The sequence below is a fragment of the Macrobrachium nipponense genome, chromosome 6 (assembly GCF_015104395.2).
Source record: "Macrobrachium nipponense isolate FS-2020 chromosome 6, ASM1510439v2, whole genome shotgun sequence".
Classification (NCBI taxonomy): domain Eukaryota; kingdom Metazoa; phylum Arthropoda; class Malacostraca; order Decapoda; family Palaemonidae; genus Macrobrachium; species Macrobrachium nipponense.
The window spans coordinates 34,584,861-34,605,365 of NC_061108.1; the positions used below are offsets into that span (position 1 = coordinate 34,584,861).

At 39.5% G+C, this 20,505-nt stretch overlaps 1 protein-coding gene across 2 annotated transcripts in view; it reads left to right on the forward strand.

Annotated features, from left to right (window-relative positions):
- Positions 1 to 20,505, forward strand: part of LOC135216174 (trimethyllysine dioxygenase, mitochondrial-like) — a 189,199-nt gene that overhangs the window by 130,386 nt on the left and 38,308 nt on the right. For both annotated transcript variants that reach the window (XM_064251302.1, XM_064251301.1), the window contains 2 exons: positions 1,602 to 1,777; positions 1,908 to 2,132. In XM_064251302.1, coding sequence (XP_064107372.1) covers positions 1,602 to 1,777; positions 1,908 to 2,132 — 401 coding nt within the window. The remainder of the gene's footprint in view (positions 1 to 1,601; positions 1,778 to 1,907; positions 2,133 to 20,505) is intronic.

A 20,505-nucleotide genomic window follows, 5' to 3' on the forward strand; every position in this document is an offset into this window, starting at 1 on the left:
TCGGCCAAAAATTTGGTATTGGTACATCCCTAATTACTAATCCATGCCCGTAATGTCGTTCCTGTCCCAAGTTGACTCGAGGGCAAGGGGGAGAAGGGGATGAAGAAGCAGAAGGAGTTGGAAGAGAGAGCTTACTCCTCTTACATCTCTTGCTAGGAGAGGGAGAGGAAGAATCATTCCTAAGATGCTTCTTACCAATGTGAAACAACATCTCCGATGGCTCAGCGAGAGGTAAAGATGACCATAGGTGAAGGAGATTACGTCACAACAACGGGAGGAAGAGACGCCACCACAGCTGACATCGTAGAGTGAGAGAAAGCTGGGAGTGATGTCACGACATCTCGAATGGCAGCACTGGTTGATGGCCTCACTGGCAGAGCGGTAAGAGGCGACCCAGTAAGCATCAACGATGGGGATGCTGAAACGTCCAAATGGGGAGGGGAAAAACCCTCCCAGGAAAGACAAGTAGAAAGCTCCCTCTTCCTGTAGAATGCTCTCCACTGCGACACAGGCCAGGAACTACATTCCAGGCAAGGATTAGTAATGGTACAAGAATTAGATTGGCACCTACTGCATGTTGTATGGGGATCTGTAATGGTAGCAGCCAAAAACCTGGAGCACAGAAATCCCTGAATGCCTGGGCACGTGTTGACGAGGCCTAGAAGAATTGGAGGACTCCATGATAACAAAAAAGCACACACACAAAGACATTGAAACAAAGAAATCATGGGCAAACGAAGCAATCCGCTTGGGAGAAGAGCACTAGCGACTACTCTCCAAGGTGGTCAAAGAAAGACTGACGTGTCACAGGGTCGGTGACCAGCTTCCACTTTGTATAAAGTACATGAATTGACAGGTGCCACAGATTCCTTGCTTTACAATCTTTTATTGTTTTTAACCGGTTTCCATCTGGCACAAGAAGATTATCCTATTGTAAAGACTTCGGGTTTGTAAGAAAAATAAAAATTGATAAAAAATTTGTCATATTAATGAAGACAACTTTCATATATAAGTTAAAGGTAAGGTAATAGATTTTTCAACTTTTACTTTTTATAGTATAAGATTACATATAACGTTCAAGTCAGGGACATTACTCGACATTCCAAGTATATCTTGATTTGACACTCAGCAGTTTTGTTGTAGCATTTTGAATACAAATATCAACAAATGCATAGTCTTATTATCTTATGCCAATAATAATAATAATACAAGCAGTCCCTAGGTTACGGCGTGGGTTCCATTCCCGGCAGGGTGCTTAACCAGAATCATCATAATTATAATGGGAGTAAATAGCACTTCAGCGCTGTTACACCTTAAGTCCAGATTACAGCACTGTAAAGCAGGTAACGGCACCGCACATCCACTTACGGCACTGCAAAATTGTGGTTAAGCGCTTTAAGTCCGGAACAATGTAACTTGAACCTAACGTAACCTGGGAACTGCCTGTAATAGAAGACGGTTACTGTTAATCAGTCATCTCTTACCCTGCAATGAGAAGTTGGGCATTAAAATCAGAATTGAATATAAATAAAATTGGTTGAAGCATTGTTATTTCAGTAAATGGCCATATTAAGTAATGTTCAGTATTTTTAACACATTAGGTTCCTCTGGATATGGATGGAACTCAAGCAGTTGTGGAGGAAATATGCCCTGTAAAGCCTACCTTCTTTGGGTCTATGTGGTCTTTCCAAGCAGATTATGAACGTGCAGATACAGCATACTCTGATGAATATCTTGGTACCCATACTGACACTACTTATTTGTCAGAAGCATGCAGGTTAGTTGTGTATAGTAAATGTCTAGATAAAACTAAATTTTGTAAAGGATAAATGTGACCTGAGAAAGATAATTTAATAATTGGCCAATACATAACTGCTGATTTTATAGTGAATTTCTGTATTTTGCAGAATTCAAGTTTTCCATTGCTTGGAGCAAGCAACTGAAGGAGGAGAAACCATACTTGTTGATGGGTTCAATGTAGCGCAGCAGTTTCATGATCGTCATCCTGAAGGATATGCCTTCCTTTCTAAGAATGCAATACCATCTGAATATATAGGGGATGGCCAGCACATGTACTGCCTCGACACAGTTTTCAAGCATAATCCAGCAACAGGAGACTTGATACAATTCAGGTTTGTAACATAGACTACATCAAAACTAATGTTGCTGATATTGGTGTGTGTAAATGTGGTACACAATTATAAATTTTGAATAGGCATTTAAGAGAGCAATGAAACAAAATTTTGATTAATATTAGAAGGATATTGGTGGGTATACCAGAAGAATTTGAGGTTAATGTGTCAATCACTGATCACTTCTGAGCCCTTTTAATGTTTAACACAGTATAAAGGAGAAAGCTAAAAAGAAGGTCCCTGGTAGCTTCAGTGTGCAGATGACCTTGTGTTAACAGGATATGAGGAAATAGTTATGGAGGTGATTAAAAGATGGAAGAGTGGAAAGGATATGAGTTATGGCTAATGGAAAGGAAACAAGGAAAAAAAAAAAAAAAGCTCGAAAGTAACCTGTAGTAGCTGTGGGAGAGGTGTAGGAGTAGATCTACTGCATACTGATTGTAAAAGATAGAGTTGTTCAGGATTAAAAAGTATACATGCAGCAGGTAATTTTCTGTACACAAAATGAGATTTCTGGATAATTATGGAATATTCAGCAGTGGTGTACCAGGGGAAATGAAATTTCTTCTGTATAGTTGGGGTAGTCAGTCGGATATTTCTCCAATCAGAGCCTCTATTCAGTAGGTACTGGACTTTCTTGCCCTTTTTGTCTTGAGAAGCTTAACTTTGCCTTGGCTGTTAATGCAGCTAGAGCTGCCCTTGGCCAAGTCCTTTGGTTGAAGGAATTGGATCTCTTGTCCCTGTGAGGGATCTTTATACTTCTGAAAATTTCAGTCTTGCCAGCTTGGGAACTCAGACCTTTTAGTGGGTTACAATTCTCATCTTAAGGAGCCTATATCGTATGCCATATGCGCTGTTGAAAGCGTCGTCAGACAGAGTTCTGACCCTAAGACTTCTTTCTCTGCCTATTCTAGCCTCGGCAAAGAGAGATGGTGAGTTTCATGGCCTTTGATGTTAAGTATTCAATGGGGGAAAGGAGATCTGAGTTAGTTCTGGAATTCGTAACTGAGGCTCAGAATCCGTAGGTCCCTGATGCCAGATTCGAGCCTGTTTCAATCCCCTCCTGTGAAGGACTTTGTAGGTATGGTTGGATTGAGATGCTACTTTGTCCGATTAGATTGCTGCGGCATTACCTTAAGAGAAATCAGCATCTCAGACCGGAGTGTTGACACCTCTTTGTTAACCCTTTAACGCCAAAGGGGTATAATAAAAATCGTCTACAGTATGCCGGCGGGGTCTGGGAGTGAGCGCCGAAGCGGAAAAAATGTTTTTTTCAAAAAATCACAGCACGCTTAGTTTACAAGATTAAGAGTTCATTTTTGGCTCCTTTTTTTGTCATTGCCTGAAGTTTAGTATGCAACCATCAGAAATGAAAAAAAATATCATTATCATATATAAATAATGGGATATATGACAGCGCAAAAAAAATTTTCATATATAATTGTATTCAAATCGCGCTGTGAACAAAACGGTTAAAGCTAAGAGTTAATTTTTGTTGTTGTATTGTACACTAAATTGCGATCATTTTGGTATATAACACATTGCAAAACGATCAAGGCAACACAGAGAAAATATTATCACAAATGATGCATGAATTCGTAACGCGCGGACGTAAAAAAAAAGCTGTTCTAAAAAATTCACCATAAATCGAAATATTGTGCTAGAGACTTCCCGTTTGTTGCAAAATGAAGGTAATTGATTGAATATTACTAGACTGAAACTGTGTTGTAGCTTACAATTGCAGTTTTCGACCATTTCGGTCGAGTTAAAGTTGACCGAAGGACGAATTTTATCTATATAGTTATTTATATGAAAATATTTCAAAACTGATAAAAGCTACAACCATAGGTTGTTTTTTGTTGTATTCTACATGAAATTGCACACATTTTTATATATAAAACTTTATGTAACGGCTAATTTAAAATGGTGCAAACATTACGACAATTGGACGAAAAAATGTAAGATTTTTTCGGAAGAGTTACCGCGCGGAAGTAAGGAAAAAGTTTATTTCATAAATTCACCATAAATCTAAATATTGTGTTAGAGACTTCCAATTTGTTGAAATAAAGGTAAATGATTGAATATTACTAGAACAATTGCGTTTTTCGACCATTTCGGTCGAGTCAAAGTTGACCGAAGGTTGAAATTTTGGCACTTATCGTTATTTATATGAAAATTTCAAAACTGATAAAAGCTACAACCATGGGTTGTTTTTTTGTTGTATTCTACATGAAATTGTGCACATTTTCATATGTAAAACTTTATGTAACGGCTAATTTAAAATGGTACACACATTACGACATTCGGACGAAAAAATGTCTGATTTTTTCGGAAGAGTTACCGCGCGGATGTACAGTGGGGCCTCGTTATCCACGGGGGATAGGGCCAGAACAACCCCCCGTGATAAGTAAATACCCGTGTTATCCTGATACCCCCCTCAAAAATTGCGTTAAAACCTGCCTACTTTAATAGTTAACCCACCCAAGACCACTATTCCAATGTTTATAACTGCCTACTTTGGTTCAAACACCAAATATGTTTTCAACTATCACCTAAAACTAAATTCAAGACAGTTTTAAAGTTATTGTACAAAATTAGCCTTAAAAATAAATGTAGTATATGTACTACTGTACATAGAGCCTACTAGCCTAGGGATTACAGCTAGAAGCCTACATAACGCATGGTGGGCCTCTTTTTTTTTTTTTTTTTTTTTTTACAAGGAAAGAGAGGATGAGTGGTAAGAGAACTATCAAAATATGTAAATCATATGGGTACTCACCAACAATCTATGTTGATAAAAGATGGCGACGATTTTGCAGTGCAATCCAGTAATATAATAACGATAATGCTACCAACAGTATGCAGCGAAACATCTCTTCCCTTCGTCACAACACGTTAATACTTAGTATATCCACGTAAAAACCTTCATCTGACCTTTAGGCGTCTTTCCCATAAAAGTAAAAGAATCAGGGCTTTTGGATGCCACATAATTAACTCGTTTTATATGGGTACAATTTAAAGAACGCGCCGCACACCACATTTCATAACAACAACAAACAAACGTTTGTAGGCCAGTGTTGCCAACTGGGAATGGCAATTTCTTGCTAGATTTTGTTCCATAAAAGGCTAAAAAAAATCACATACCGTATATACTCGAATAACGTGCAATCTCCCATATCGTGCAACCCCCTAATTTTCACCAATAAACAGTGGTTTTGTCATGTATCTCATGTATCATGCAAGTTCGTAAGGTTGGTGGTTTAGCCTGCTAATGGCCGAGTCATTCAGATGTGTGCTGATGCTAGTCAATTTACGGTAATTTTCTTATTAATCTCGAGAATTGAATAGAAAATCTCAAGATTAAAAAAAATCCCAAGATAATAAAATAATTGTAAAAATAACACGCCTTGGAGTCCTTAATCTTCTCATCTCTCTCTTCCTCTCTCTCTTCTCTCTCTCGCTCTCTCTCTCTCTCTCATCTCTCTCTCTCTCTCTCCTCTCCCACTTCTCTCTCTCTCAAGGAATAAATACGTACGTACTGTAATTGCAGTAAATGTGTAGACATTGTGTGCGTGTTTAAAAAATGTGCAGTACACACATTCCGATGTTTCGGTTTTTGGAATTTTTGTTCAGATTTCGGAAATGTGAGGTCAGATGCATATCAAACAAACACCACTACTGCAGCAAAAACATTTTTTCCCTTTATGTTTTTCATTATTGTTATTTATTAATTACAGTTTATTTTAAATAAATATTAATATATACTGTTAAATGAATGTGAGATAATTAAAGATCACCTAAATAAAATAAAATAGTGGGACAATTAATACCATATGTTCACTAATAGGTATTATTTTCAAAACAAAACATTCCGTAAAACGTACACAAAAAAATATATGTACATAACAATCAAAATATAATAATGTTTTGCAGTTCAACTTGTGAATTTAACAATAAGTATGACTATATAATATATTTTACCATATCGATCTTGAAGTTGAAGAGTCGTAAAATTCTAGGATGGTGGTCCGGGAAAAGGATTTGTACTTTGTGATTACGTATCGCTACAACACCATGTGGTATTTTCATACCACTATATTGATGACGCATCGCTACGACACACTGGTGTTTTTCATACCACTATACGTTAAAGTTAAAAACATGACATAGAATCGACTTTGCGACTTCATTCACTTTGATATTTTTAACGATACAATAACTATCATTTGTACTTCTAAAACCATCTTCACATAAGTAATTTTTCGTAAGATATGTGTTGTTGCAAAAGCTAGCTTATACATAAAAGGCTTTTATAATTTAAGTCATCTTAGATATACATATGCACCCAAACTCTTTGTGGGGAAATTTACTACTGTTTCCTCGGATATTGAAATACTTTAGCATCATTCAAACACTAATAATATAATGCATAAATACTAGGCTATACATATTTACATCGTATACAAATACTACATACAGTTATATACACATACTTTTATATACAAAGTTAACAGTTATATACACATACTTTTATATACAAAGTTAATCATATGAGTAGTGATCAGACGACAGCTGTGCACTGGACTACGTACGTACTACTTGGAAGATAAAACGAACAAAAATTTTGTTGTTGTTAGTCGCCGGGATAGATTAACATTTTTCCAGAGATTAAAAAGCTGAATTTTGTTTTGAAGGTATGTCAACCGCGATATTATATTATTGTTTTCACGAAGGAATAATTATATAAAGAAAATTATTGAGTAATTTTTGCCGTCAGCAGTCAGAAAATCACGAACATGGTAACGTTCAAACCTAGTGCCATCCATGGCGTATGTCTATAAATAGAACAGAAGCAGAGGGCAGTCATTGGATAACAGATCTCCATGGCTACCAACCAACAATCAGGTGTTAGTTATACTACTCTGTAATTTCTTAGAATGAACGTTACACACACGAAGCTAACGATGATGTATGTGTTTTGCATACAGTACGTAGTTTTAGTTTTTATTATTAGTGTAAGTATTTTACTGATTTCATGAAGAATAGAATGATTCCTTCTCATTACTTTGAATGCAAAATGGCTTGAAGATTCTTCCGCAAAAGAAGAGAAAAAAAAAATTCTTAGAAGATGATACCTATTACTAACGCGGTTGACATACCTTCAAAACAAAATTCAGCTCTTTAATCTGGAAAAATGTTAATCTATCCCGGCGACTAACAACCAACAAAATTTTTGTTTGTTTTATCTTCCAAGTAGTACGTACGTAGTCCAGTGCACAGCTGTCGTCTGATCACTACTCATATGATTAATTTTGTATATAAAAGTATGTGTATATAACTGTATGTAGTATTTGTATACAATGTAAATATGTATAGCCTAGTATTTATGCATATATTATTAAAGTGTTTGAATGATGCTAAAGTATTTCAATATCCGAGGAAACAGTAGTAAATTTCCCCACAATGAGTTTGGGTACATATGTATATCTAAGATGACTTAAATTATAAAAGCCTTTTATGTATAAGCTAGCTTTTTGTAACAACACATATCTCACGAAAAATTACTTATGTGAAGATGGTTTTAGTAGTACAAATGATAGTTATTGTATCGTTAAAAATATCAAAGTGAACGAAGTCGCAAAGTCGATTCTATGTCATGTTTTTCCTAAACGCGTTGACTTAAAGGAGAATGTTATTTTGGTTTTTTTTTTTTATCACTGGCACAAACCCATAACAATGCAGTGTATGTATGATAATTCTAAACTATTATTCACTACCAAAATAACGATGATATTTTTGTTTGTATTGAAAATTAATGTCACGTATATTCCAAACATTAATTACTACGTAGCATGAATAGTACTATAAAAATTTCGAAAGATAATCTTGCTGTGAACGCTACCATAATTTGATTTTCATATACGTACGTACATTTTGTCAGCTGGCTGGCCTCGCATAGATAAAAATTGATTTTCACTGATATGGAATACTCCACGAATAGCCTTTTTTTATTATGAAGATATGACGATAATATATAAGGTAAAAAATGCTTTTATGTATTTCGTTTACGCTTCGTCGCCACTAACAAACAGCATACTTACGATAATCTATGACAAATAGCGTTTGTATGACTTCATTGTTCAGGGCCTCGCATAGATAAAATTGATTTCACTGATATGGAATTACTCCACGAATAGCCTTTTTATTATGAAGATATGACGATAATATATAAGGTAAAAAATGCTTTTATGTATTTCGTTTACGCTTCGTCGCCAATAACAAACAGCAATACTTACGATAATCTATGACAAATAGCGTTTGTATGACTTCATTGTTCAGAGAAGTTATATACGAATACTGCCAAAAAAATAATGAAGTTCGAATTAATTTTAGCCTTAATGTTATTACTTTACTGTAATATCACTACCACTACTATTAAAAATTCTAAAAGTTTATCAAAACAAAAAATGTCGCTTTGAACGCAACCGTATACATAAACCATTTTCGTACGTAAAGGTATATGCTTACATTTTGTGGCTGGCCACTCCGACGATAAGTTGAGTGCAATGATGTGGAATTATTCTTCGAATAGGCTATTTATTATGAAGATATGACTATAATATATATGGTAAGAATGGTTTTATTACCTTTATTGTCAGTTAATATCATAATGTGAATGTTTGTGTACGTTGGTGGTTATCGCACTGCAACTACGCTTAGCCTACCAATGAACGTCGTACATAAACCTTGAATAGGCTATTTATTTCGAAGATAGGACAATAATATATTAGGTGAGAATGGTTTTATTACCTTTATTGTCAGTTAATATCATTATATGAGTCTTTAAATGAATGTTGGTAGTTATCGGACCACGGCCGAGGGTTAGCCTACCGAAAAACATCGCATACGCAACACAACAAACCCGTGATGCAGCGATTCATACCAGTGATTAAACATGAGAAACCCCCCGGTCCCGAAGAAAAAAAACCGTGATTAACTGGATCCGGAAAAAATACGGATCCGTGAATAAGCGGATGCACCCACTGTAATGAAAATTTTTTTTTGTTTCTAAAATCACCATAAATCGAAATATTGCCTAGAGACTTCCAATTTGTTGCAAAATAAAGGTAAATGATTGAATATTACTGAATATAAGAGTTTTAGCTTACAATTGCGTTTTTGACCATTTTGGTCGAGTCAAAGTTGACCGAAGGTTAATATTTTGGCACTTATCATTATTGATATGAAAATATTTCAAAACTGATAAAAGCTACAACCATGGGTTGTTTTTAGTTGTATTCTACATGAAATTGTGCACATTTCCATATATAAAACTTTATGTAATGGCTAATTTAAAATGGTGCAAACATTACGACAATTGGACGAAAAAAATTATGATTTTTTCGGAAGAGTTACTGCGCGGACGTAAGGAAAAAGTGTTTTTCATAAATTCACCATAAATCGAAATATTGTGCTAGAGACTTCCAATATGTTGCAAAATGAAGGTAAATGATTGAATATTACTAGAATATAAGAGTTTTAGCTTACAATTGCGTTTTTCGACCATTTCGGTATAGTCAAAGTTGACCGAAGGTTGAAATTTTGGCACTTATCGTTATTTATATGAAAATATTTCAAAACTGATAAAAGCTACAACCATGAGTGTTTTTTTGTTGTATTCTACATGAAATTGCACACATTTTCATATATAATACTCCATGTAACGGCTAATTTGAAATGGTGCAAAAATTATGTCAAAGTGACGAAATAATTTCTGAGATGTCGCTGATATTTTTTAGTGTGATAAGAAAGAAATTCGCGCTTGCGCGCCTGCGTAACGATTGTAAACAAAACAACGCCTTGATCCATGAGCCCCCAGCATCCCCCAAGGCGTGTGATTCAAACGTTTTAGCCTAGTAGGCCTATAACTATTTTTCCGCAAATTTAAAAAAAAACTTTTTTATATCGATGTACCATACGTCCAATCGGCACCCAACATACAATTTATATTGACGTTTGATACGTCCAATTGGCATTAAAGGGTTAATAGTACCGACTTGGCCAAGGAAGAGGTGTCCAAGAGCACTTCCTCTTTCAAGCTTCGTGAGACAGCAAGACTTTGTCTTTGTTTGACAAGGTAAACAAGAGTTCGGTCTGGGCAAGAGATCATAAAGTTAGGCGCATCGCCCCATCCCCTGCATTCAGGGAGAACCTGTTGGCTCAGCAGGTAATAAGAGCAGGTATTTGGTCACATAATACCACATTTGTCCCATTAACTTAAGGACTTGCCCATCAGTGTTTGGACACACTTTTTCTTGGATCTTGTGGTGACTGCCCAACAAGCTGTGTACAGTAATACCTTAATCTTACACGATTCGAGTTGCATGAATTTACAGTAGAGCGAACTTCTAGAAGAGTCTGTAGAAGGACTGTAGCAAGAGAGTTTTGGTGTCTGTATTTATAGCGGGTCGGACCTAGAGTTGAATTCTCATTGGTCGGGCTGGTCTTGGGCAAAGATCCCAAGATCCCCGACTTCGCCCAAGACCGGCCTGACCAATGAGAATTCAACTCTAGGTCTGACTCGTTATAAATATGAACATGCGAACTCTCTTGCTATAGTCCTTCTACTGACTTGCCTAGAAGATGACCTGCGGGGAGGTCGAAACATCCTGTGAATACCAGCTATACCAGCATCAGCATCAGCTGTAAACCAAAGATGACCCCGGCCTGAAATTGAACTACGCATACGGAATAATACCAGCACTGATTACGACCCCTGCTTGACCTGGACTTGAGATCCTATGCTGTTAACCCTTAAATGCCGAGCCTCTATTTACCAAAGTGTCTGTTGTATGCCGGCGGCGTTCGGGAGTTAGCGCCGAAGCGGATTTTTTTTTTTTTTTTTTTTTTTTTTTAAAATTTTTTTTTTTTTTTTTTTTTGTTCAAAAAAATCACAGCACATTTAGGTTTTAAGATTAAGAGTTCATTTTTGGTGCCTTTTTTTTTCATTGCCTGAAGTTTAGTATGCACCCATCAGAAATGAAAAAAATATCATTATCATATATAGATATTGGAATATATGACAGCTCGAAAAAAAATTTCATATATAATTGTATACAAATCGCACTGTGAACAAAACGGTTAAAGCTAATGAGTTCATTTTTTTTCTTTGTATTGCTCACTAAATTGCGAAGATTTTGGTTTATAACAAATTGTAAAACGATCAAAGCAACACAGAAAAAATATTATCACAAAATGATGCATGAATTCGTAACATGCGGACGTAAAAACAAGTTTTTTTTCCAAAATTCACCACAAATCAAAATATTGTGCTAGAGACTTCCCATTTGTCGCAAAATGAAGGTAATTGATTCAATATTACTAGACTGTAAGTGTTTTAGCTTACAATTGCAGTTTTTTACCATTTCAGTCGAGTTAAAGTTGACTGAAGTTCTAATTTTTTCTATTTATCGTGATTTATATGAAAATATTTCTAAACTGATAAAAGCTACAATCATGAGTTATTTTTTGTTGTATTTTACATGAAATTGCACACGTTTTCATATATAAAACTTTATGTAACTGCTAATATAAAATGGTGCACAAATTACGACAAAGTGACGAAAGAATTTCTGAGATTTTCGGCAGAGTTACCGCGCGGACATAAGGAAAAAGTTTTTTCAAAAATTCACCATAAATTAAAATATTGTGCTAGTGACTTCCAATTTGTTGCAAAATCAAGGTAAATGATTGAATGTTACTAGAATGTAAGAGTTTTAGCTTACAATTGCATTTTTCGACCATTTCAGTCAAGTCAAATTTGACCGAAGGTTTAAATTTTGGCACTTATCGTGATTTATATGAAAACATTTCAAAACTGATAAAAGCTACAACCATGAGTTATTTTTTGTTGTATTCTAAATTGAATTACGCACATTTTCATGTATAACACTTTATGTAACGCCTAATAGAAAACTATGTGTAAATTACGACAAGGTGACTAAAGAAATTCTGAGATTTTCAGCCGAGTTACTGTGCGCGGAGGTAAGGACAAAGTTTTTTCAAAAATTCACCATAAATTGAAATATTGTGCTAGGGACTTCCTTTTTGTTGCAAAATAAAGGTAAATGATTGATTGTTACTAGAATGTAAGAGTTTTAGCTTACAATTGTGTTTTTTGACCATTTCGGTCGAGTCAAATTTGACCGAAGGTTGAAATTTTGGCACTTAACGTGATTTATATGAAAATATTTCAAAACTGATAAAAGCTACAACCATGAGTTATTTGTTGTTGTATTCTACATGAGATTATGCACATTTTCATATATAAAAGTTTATGTAACGGCTAATATAAAATGGTGCAAACATTCCGACAAGGTGACGAAAGAATTTCTGAGATTTTCGGCCGAGTTACTGCGCGCAGACGTAGGGAAAGTGTTTTTCAAAAATTCACCATAAATTGAAATATTGTGCTAGAGACTTCCAATTTGTTGCAAAATGAAGGTAACTGATTGAATATTACTAGAATCTAAGATTTTTAGCTTACAATTGCGTTTTTCGACCATTTTGGCCGAGTCAAGGTTGGCCGAAGGTTGAAATTTTGGCATTTATCTTGATTTATATGAAAATATTTCAAAATTTATAAAAGCTACAACCATGGATTGTTTTTTGTTGTATTTTAAATGAAATTGTTTTGTTTTGTAAGGAAAAAGTATTTTTTTTAAATTCACCATAAATCAAAATATTGTGCTAGAGACTTTCAATTTGTTACAAAATGAAGGTAAATGATTGAATATTACTAGAATGTAAGAGTTTTAGCTTACAATTGCGTTTTTCAACCATTTTGTCGAGTCAAATTTGACCAAAGGTTGAAATTTTGGCACTAATTGTGATTTATATGAAAATATTTCAAAACTTATAAAAGCTGTTTTTTGTTGTATTCTACATGAAATTGCACACATTTTCATATATAAAACTCTATGTAACGGCTAATATAAAATGGTGCAAAAATTACAACAAAGTGACAAAAGAATTTCTGAGATGTCTCGCTGATGCTTTTAGTGTGAGAAGAAAGCAATTCGCGCATGCGCGCCTGGTAACGCTTGTAAACAAAACAACAGCATGATCCGTGAACTCCCAGCATCCCTCAAGGCGCGTGATTTAAAATTTTCTGCAAACTAGGCCTATAACTATTTTTCCGCGAATATTTAAAAAAACTTTTTGTAGTCGACATACCGTACGTCCACTTAGCACCCGACAGACAATTTTAGTCAACGTATAACACGTCCAGTCGGCGTTTAAGGGTTAATACTAGTATACCAGAATACTGTTTTGATAAAATGAAAAGATCACCTTCAGCATTTTTATCATTTTTAGAAATTCCCAACATGAATATTGGCCAGTTACTCAGAAACATCACTGAGCCAGAGAAGTGGATTATAAGAAAAATAGAAAAAACAAAAGTATATAAAATCAACTCACTTAATTCTACCATTCTCTTTAATAGTATTTGCCTTAAAGAGGGTCATTTACCTAAATAATAATATGTAATAGTGTAACTGTAAATTAATGACAAAATGATGCATATGAAGAATTCTTTCCCTCATATTTCTTTTTAACTCCACCAGAAGCTCAAAGTCCAGAGCTGTCAAATATTTTAAGTAATGTGACAGGAGGGGGAGGGTTGCCGATTAGCAATCAATTATTTTTTCGTAATTCTCTCTCTCTCTCTCTGTCCATCCATAAGTAATCTTCACACACCTATATTTTTACCAACCATTTATTTCTTTTTTTAAGGGTAATGTATTAAGCTAACTTTTAAAGTTACCATAATACTTATGCAAAGACAATGCTTCTCTCTCTCTCTCTCTCTCTCTCTCTCTCTCTCTCTCTCTCTCTCTCTCTCTCTCATAGTTGGCATAGTGGTAGTGGTAGATAATTTTTAATTTATCTATTTTTACCTTTACCTTCTAGAACTGTAAATGTGTGGTTCTAAAACATTGACACATATCTAAGTGTTGTTTTAGTCCAAATAAAAAAGCACTGTTTGTTCATGAAAAGGAATTTCAGAACAGAGAAAGAGGGAATAAAGAATTTCTTAAAAGTGGTTGAGAAGACTTCTAAAAATAGATCGTCTGTAGGAAAGGGGAGAGAAGAGAGAAATACTGTACATATGTAGTCTTCACACATCTATATTTTTATCAACAGTTTATTTCATTTTTAAGGGTAATGTATTCAGCTAACTTTTAAATGAAGTTACAGTAATGTTAATTTAATTTAAAGGTTAGCTAATATTCAGGGATTTATTAGCATTTTTAGAGACCATGCCAAACTTACATGAAAATTCCCTTGTTCATACGCGAACAAACCTTCGGTCTTAACAATAGGATAATTTCTAGCTCCTAGCTGGATCCAGTTAAAAAACAGATGAAAGCAAGGAATCTTGTGATATCTGGCAACACATACACAGATCGGGTGAAGAGTGGTCAAGGGCCACTCACCTACGCCACTGCGTCAGTCTTTTCATTAACCGCCTGGGCAAGAGTCGTGGTTAACCTCTCTTGGCCTTTACCCAGTTCATTGCCCGTTTCGCTTGTGTTTAGTGTGTGTTTGGCTGATATTATGATGTCTTCTGCTCCTTCTCAGCCACGTCAGCATGTGTGTCCCAGAATTCCAGGTTTTCCGTGTTCTCGTTTTTTTACTTTGGCGACGACCGATCCCCACATCACGTGTAGTAGGTGCCGTTCTAATTTTTGTACTCTAATGAATCCTTGCACGGAATGCCAGGCATGGCCTAAAGAGCAGTGGAAGTCGTTTTATAGAAAGAGAGAGCACGGAGGGTTTCGGCTCTTCCTTCTTGGGAAGGTTTTTCGCCTCTTCTGATGCTTCGTCTCCTGCAGTATTCATCCCCCATAGTAACGTTGTTCCTGGGTCTCCTTCCTTTTCTTCCATTGATTCGTTGCTGGAAGTATCAGGAGGCCACCAGGCTGATTTTTGTAATGTTGCCCCTTCTTCTTTGGGAGTTAATTTGATTCCTGGGAAGGGGGAGGCTTTATCATCATTCTCATTTATTCCAGAGTTGGAGGCGTCCAAAATGGCAGCGATTTGGAAGACGCTTGGGCTAGGGGGTCCCCTGTCCTTGGAGGGGTTGCTAGCGCACTTTATGGAGGCTCGCCTCCCCCCTCCTCAGGCTGGCCAGGCCATCCCCCATCCTCCCGGCCTCGTCTTCATGGGTAGCCGAGGTCAGCCATCTTGTATTGCTCCGCCAGTGATTGTTGCCGCTTCTTTGAGTCAGAGGGAAGCCGTGGCGTCAGCCCCATTGATGACGTCACGGGATCTGTCGTTGTGTATTCCTCCGCCAGTGGCGTCTGATTCCCCTTCACACCGAGGGGAAGCTGTGACGTCATCACCACTTTTGACGTCACTCCCAGTCGTCTCCTCTGCACTGCCTCTCTCAGCCATGACATCATCTCTGCCGCCCAGTTCGCTACATCTCCCTTCCATGTCATCGAAGCCTTCTATCAGTCTGAGGTTGTATGCCGGGCAGTGCTCAAGAGGTTGGACTCTGTTTTGGATGATAAGTTGGCTGCCTTGTCAGTTGGGAGGGCTGGAAGGAAACTTGTTGCTTTGTCCTTACCTCTGCGAAGAGATCGCATAAGAAACTGGTGAGTTACAACCTCCCCCGTCTGTGCATGTCGCGAGCATGTTGCAACCTCCCCCATCCATGCACATCGCGACCGTGTTGCAACCTCCCCTGTCCGTGCACATGATGCAAGTGCTTCTTCTCCAGGGCCTATTCGTCGCCGTAAGGATCTCAAGGCACCGGTCAAGAGGTTGAAGGTGGTGAGCGCAGAGTTGGTGTAGCAGGAGTGTTTGCCTGCCGCTCTCACTGATGCTTCCAAGAGTTCGACTCTGGGGGATTCTCCTTCAATCTCGAGTGTTTGGGATTCCTCTCCAACTCACGTTCGTATGTCTGCCACACCCGTGACCGTTCATGGACATGTTAATGAGTCATCTGTTGGAGGAGTACATAGTGATGTTCCTAGTGTTATAGTACGTTCGTCTCGGGAGCCGACGTGTGGACCCAGCCCAGACAGGTTAGTTGGTGTTTCAGGCTGTTTGGCTGCTGATCCTCCCGTTAATTTTAATGGGGAAGGTGCCTTAGAAGAGCCTACACATCCTTCTCGTTGTCGGTCTCCGTTGCCAGAGCAGCAGGAGGGAGACATGCCAGAGTTTTTGTCTTCCTTTTCAGAAGTTGTTGATCTCATTCGTGGGTTCAACAATTTGGAAAGTAGGACTAAGGCTCAGTCGTCTTACAGTCCTTGCTTGGAAATCTTTGTGGGAGCTACACAGGATCCCAAATCATCTCTTCAGCTTCCCTTGTTGGGGCACGTCCAGTCGGTCTTACATAAGGTTAATGCCTGTTTCGGACTGGGACGGTTCGCTTCGCTCTAGGGGCTCTGCCTAGCTACTACCCCCACCTCTCATGAGACATAGGAAGTACTATGCTACGAAATCTGCATTTTTTATGTCACGCCATCTTAACCCAGATGTCATTCCCCTGAACCCAGGATTGACTTTGGAGCAGGTGACGTCGGTGGCTCCGTCCTTGTCTCCGCAAGATGCCTCAGCATTAGAATCTATGGCAGCCTCCATGTTGTAGATGGTTTCTTGGCTGGACTTCTGGTCTGTGGTCACTGCCAAGATGGCTTCTGACAGGTCCCCAAAAGGGTTGGTGAGTGCATCCTCGCTTGCCAGTCTGTTGCAGTCCGGAGGCAAAGCATTTTTCTATATGGCTCACCTCAGTGTTAATTTATGGGCTAACCTTCTTCTGATTAAAAGAGATGTGGCTTTGTCTAGGATGGAGAGATCGATTGACACGTAGTCCTTGCTGGCATTGAGGAACGGAGATCTGTTGGAGTCCCAATATTTGTTTCCTCGGACCGAGCTCGAGAACGCGATAGACTGGCGCCGGGCTGACACCAAGACAGACTGGTGCACTAGGCCGTGTCTAAGTCGGAATCCCATCCTCTGAGACGTCCGGCTCCTCCTCCTCCTCTTGTCCAGCAGCAGTCAAGAAGATCGTCACCTGGTAGGCCGTCGAGGAACTCGAGTTTGGAGGGCCTTACCGTTCGACTCAGCCTAGGTCAGAGGATCAACATCCCTTTCGCATTCGTTCCTTTAAGCCAAGAAGGGGCCCAAGGGGCAGAGGTAAAGGGGGCTGTTGGTAGGTTAGGCGCCTCTCCCTCACCTGCGCCACGGGTTGGGGGTTGCCTGGCGGGCCACTGGGCCAAGTGGCAGAGAAGTGGGTGGTAGATGTCCTTCGGGTGTGGTACCTACTGCCATTCGACTTCTCTCCTCCTCTGTTGGACAAGCCGCAGCTCAGGAAGGTATATCCTCAAGATTCCATGAAGTTCTTGGCTCTTCGGGAAAAGTACAGAAGATGCTGGACAAGGATGCGATAGAGGAAGTGGTGTGTCCGTCTCCGGGGTTTTACAGTCACATCTTCTTGGTGCCCAAGGTGTCGGGAGGATGGAGACCTGTGATCGACTTATCCACCTTGAATCACTTCATCAGGAAGACATGGTTCAAGATGGAAACCCTGCGTTCGGTGTTGGCAGCCATGAGGGAAGGCGACTTCATGCTGTCGATAGACTTATGGGACGCATACTTCCAAATCCCTATTCATCCGATGTCCAGGAAGTTCCTTCACTTCTTTCTTGGAGACAAGGTCTTCAAGGTCAAAGTCCTATGCTTCGGGGTGACAACAGCCCCTCAAGTGTTCACAAGGGTTTTCTCTTTTGTCAAGTTGGGCCCATGCTCATGGGATCTGTTTGCTGAGGTACCTCAATGATTGGTTGGTCTTGGCAGTTTCCATGGAAAAGCTGCTGCAGGACAGGGATTGTCTACTTCGGTTCTGTCTGGAACTGGTCATCGTAGTCAACCAGGAAAAGTCAAACCTCGTACCCAGTCAAAGGATTCTCTACCTGGGCATGGTCATCAATACAACAGTGGCAAAAGTTTTCCCGTCGGATCAGAGATTGGAGAAGTTGCGAGTGGTGGCGCGCAACTTCCTGTCAGAACCACATCAGTCAGCTCATCAGTGGCAGGTTCTTCTGGGAGTTTTATCTTCCCTGGAGAAGCTGGTCCCTCATGGGCTTCTTCATCTTTGGTCTCTGCAATGGAGACTGGGAGAATTCTGGTCTCTGGCGGGGGACTGACCCCTGTTAAAGGTTCCTCTGTCTCTGGAAGTGAGAAGACCTTCGTTGGTGGTTGGACGACCAGAATCTTTGAAGGGTGTCCCTCTGTGTTCTCTTCCACCGGACTTCCTTATGTTCTCAGACGCCTCCCTCGCAGGTTGGGGGGCTTATTTAGGCAGCCTCATCGTTTCAGGCATTTGGAGTTTGGAGAAGAAGCAGCAACATATCAAAGTCTTGGAGTGAAGGCAGCCTCCCTGGGTCTGAAGGACTTTCAGGAGAAGGTAGAGGGTCATTCTGTCATTCTCATGTCAGACAACACCATGGTGGTAGCCTATGTAAACAAGCAGGGTTTCTCGTCAACTTCACGCCTTGACCGTTGAGGTTCACCAGTGGGCGGTCAGCAATTTGGTAGAGCTCTCAGCCAGGTATATCCCAGGCAAACAGAATGTGGTCGCAGACAAACTCAGTCATCGGGATCAGATCCTAGGTACAGAGTGGTCCCTTCAAGTGGTAGCTGACAAGCTCTTCCAGGTTTGGGGGAGACCCATGTTGGACCTTTTTGTGACTCGCTTCAACAGGAAGATGGAGATATTCTGTTTAGTGGTCCCAGATCCTTTAGCATTAGCAGAGAACTCATTCCAACATCCCTGGGACAACCTGGAGGTGTATGCCTTCCCTCCATTTTGTTTGGTCCGTCAAGTTCTGAACAGGCTAACTAACAAGTTCACAGGGTCTCAGGATGACTTTGGTAGCCCCTTCTGTGGCATCAGGCGGAATGGTTTAGAGGTTCCGAGGGAGATCCTCCTTGGTGACATCTCTTGTCTCGGCCCCATGCGGAAAGGTTCCACCAGTCAGTAGAATCCCTGTCTCTTCACAGTTGGAGGCTATCAAGTATCTCCTCCAAGCGAGAGGCTTTTCTTAGAGAACAGCAGGGCATATGTCCAGCATTCTCAGAAAGTTGACCTCTGCAGTTTACCAAGGCAAATGGGCAGTCAATTATGATTGGTGTCGTTAATGGGGTTTTTCTCCACTCGCAACCTCTATTCAGCAAATAGCAGACTTTTTAACCTTCCTCAGAGTCGAGAAACATTTGTCCGTTTCTGCCATTAGAGGCTACAGGGCGTCCCTGAGTTTGGTGTTATGCCTTAGAGGTATCGACATCTCCTCTTCCTGGGAACTTTCCCTGCTAGTTAAGGGGTTTGAGCAGTCGAGTTCTCCTAGAGATCTCAAGCCTCCGACATGGGATGTTTCCTAGGTTCTCAAGAGCTTCATTAAGAGTCCATATGAGCCCTTGCATTGCTCATCTGACAGGAACTTTACGCTCAAGACAGTTTTCCTTCTGGCCTTGGCATCTTCCAAGAGGGTAGGAGAGTTCCACAGTCTGAGCTATGATGTGAAGCACACCAGGGATTGGGGGTTGGTGTCCTTCGAATTTGTCCCGGAATTCGTGGCCAAGACCCAAAATCCCTCTGTGCACGGTGACAGGTTCACTTCGTTTTCCATCCCATCACTGAATGACTTTGTGGGTGGTGATGCTCAAGAGCTTTTGTTGTGCCCTGTCCGGGCCCTGCATTGCTATCATAAAAGGACTCGGCACCTTGGACCAGGCTGCTGCAGACTTTTTGTTAGCACAGGCCGTACGAAGAAAGAGGTGTCTAAAGAATACCATCTCTTTTTGGATACGGGAAGCCATCAGACAGGCATACTTGACTCTTGATGATTCTATACCACCACGTCTGTGCAGGCTAGAGCGCATGGCGTTAAGGGTATTGGTCCCTCTCTGGCTTTCAAAAAGAACTTGGCTGTACATAGAGTGCTGAGTGCTGGTACTTGGTTACACCAGTCTGCGTTCACCTCTTTCTATCTTAAGGATGTTGCCCACAGATCTGCGGACACGTTTTCCCTGGGTCCTGTGGTGGCTGGCCAACAGGTTATGTAACTCATAGTTGCCCTTAATAGGGCACTTTTGTATCTTATCTAAGATGATTGTTTGGATGAGAGAATGAGTGAGTTGGCTGGTCTCCTTTCTCTTGTACCTTTCCTTCTTCCTTCGGGCGGGTTAAGAATAGACACGTCATTTGCTGGACTGGTCTGATACAGGTGAGTAAAGTAGTCATACTGATAGTGTGGTCGCTTAATATACAAATATGAAACCTTCTTTTCGGTAGCATATG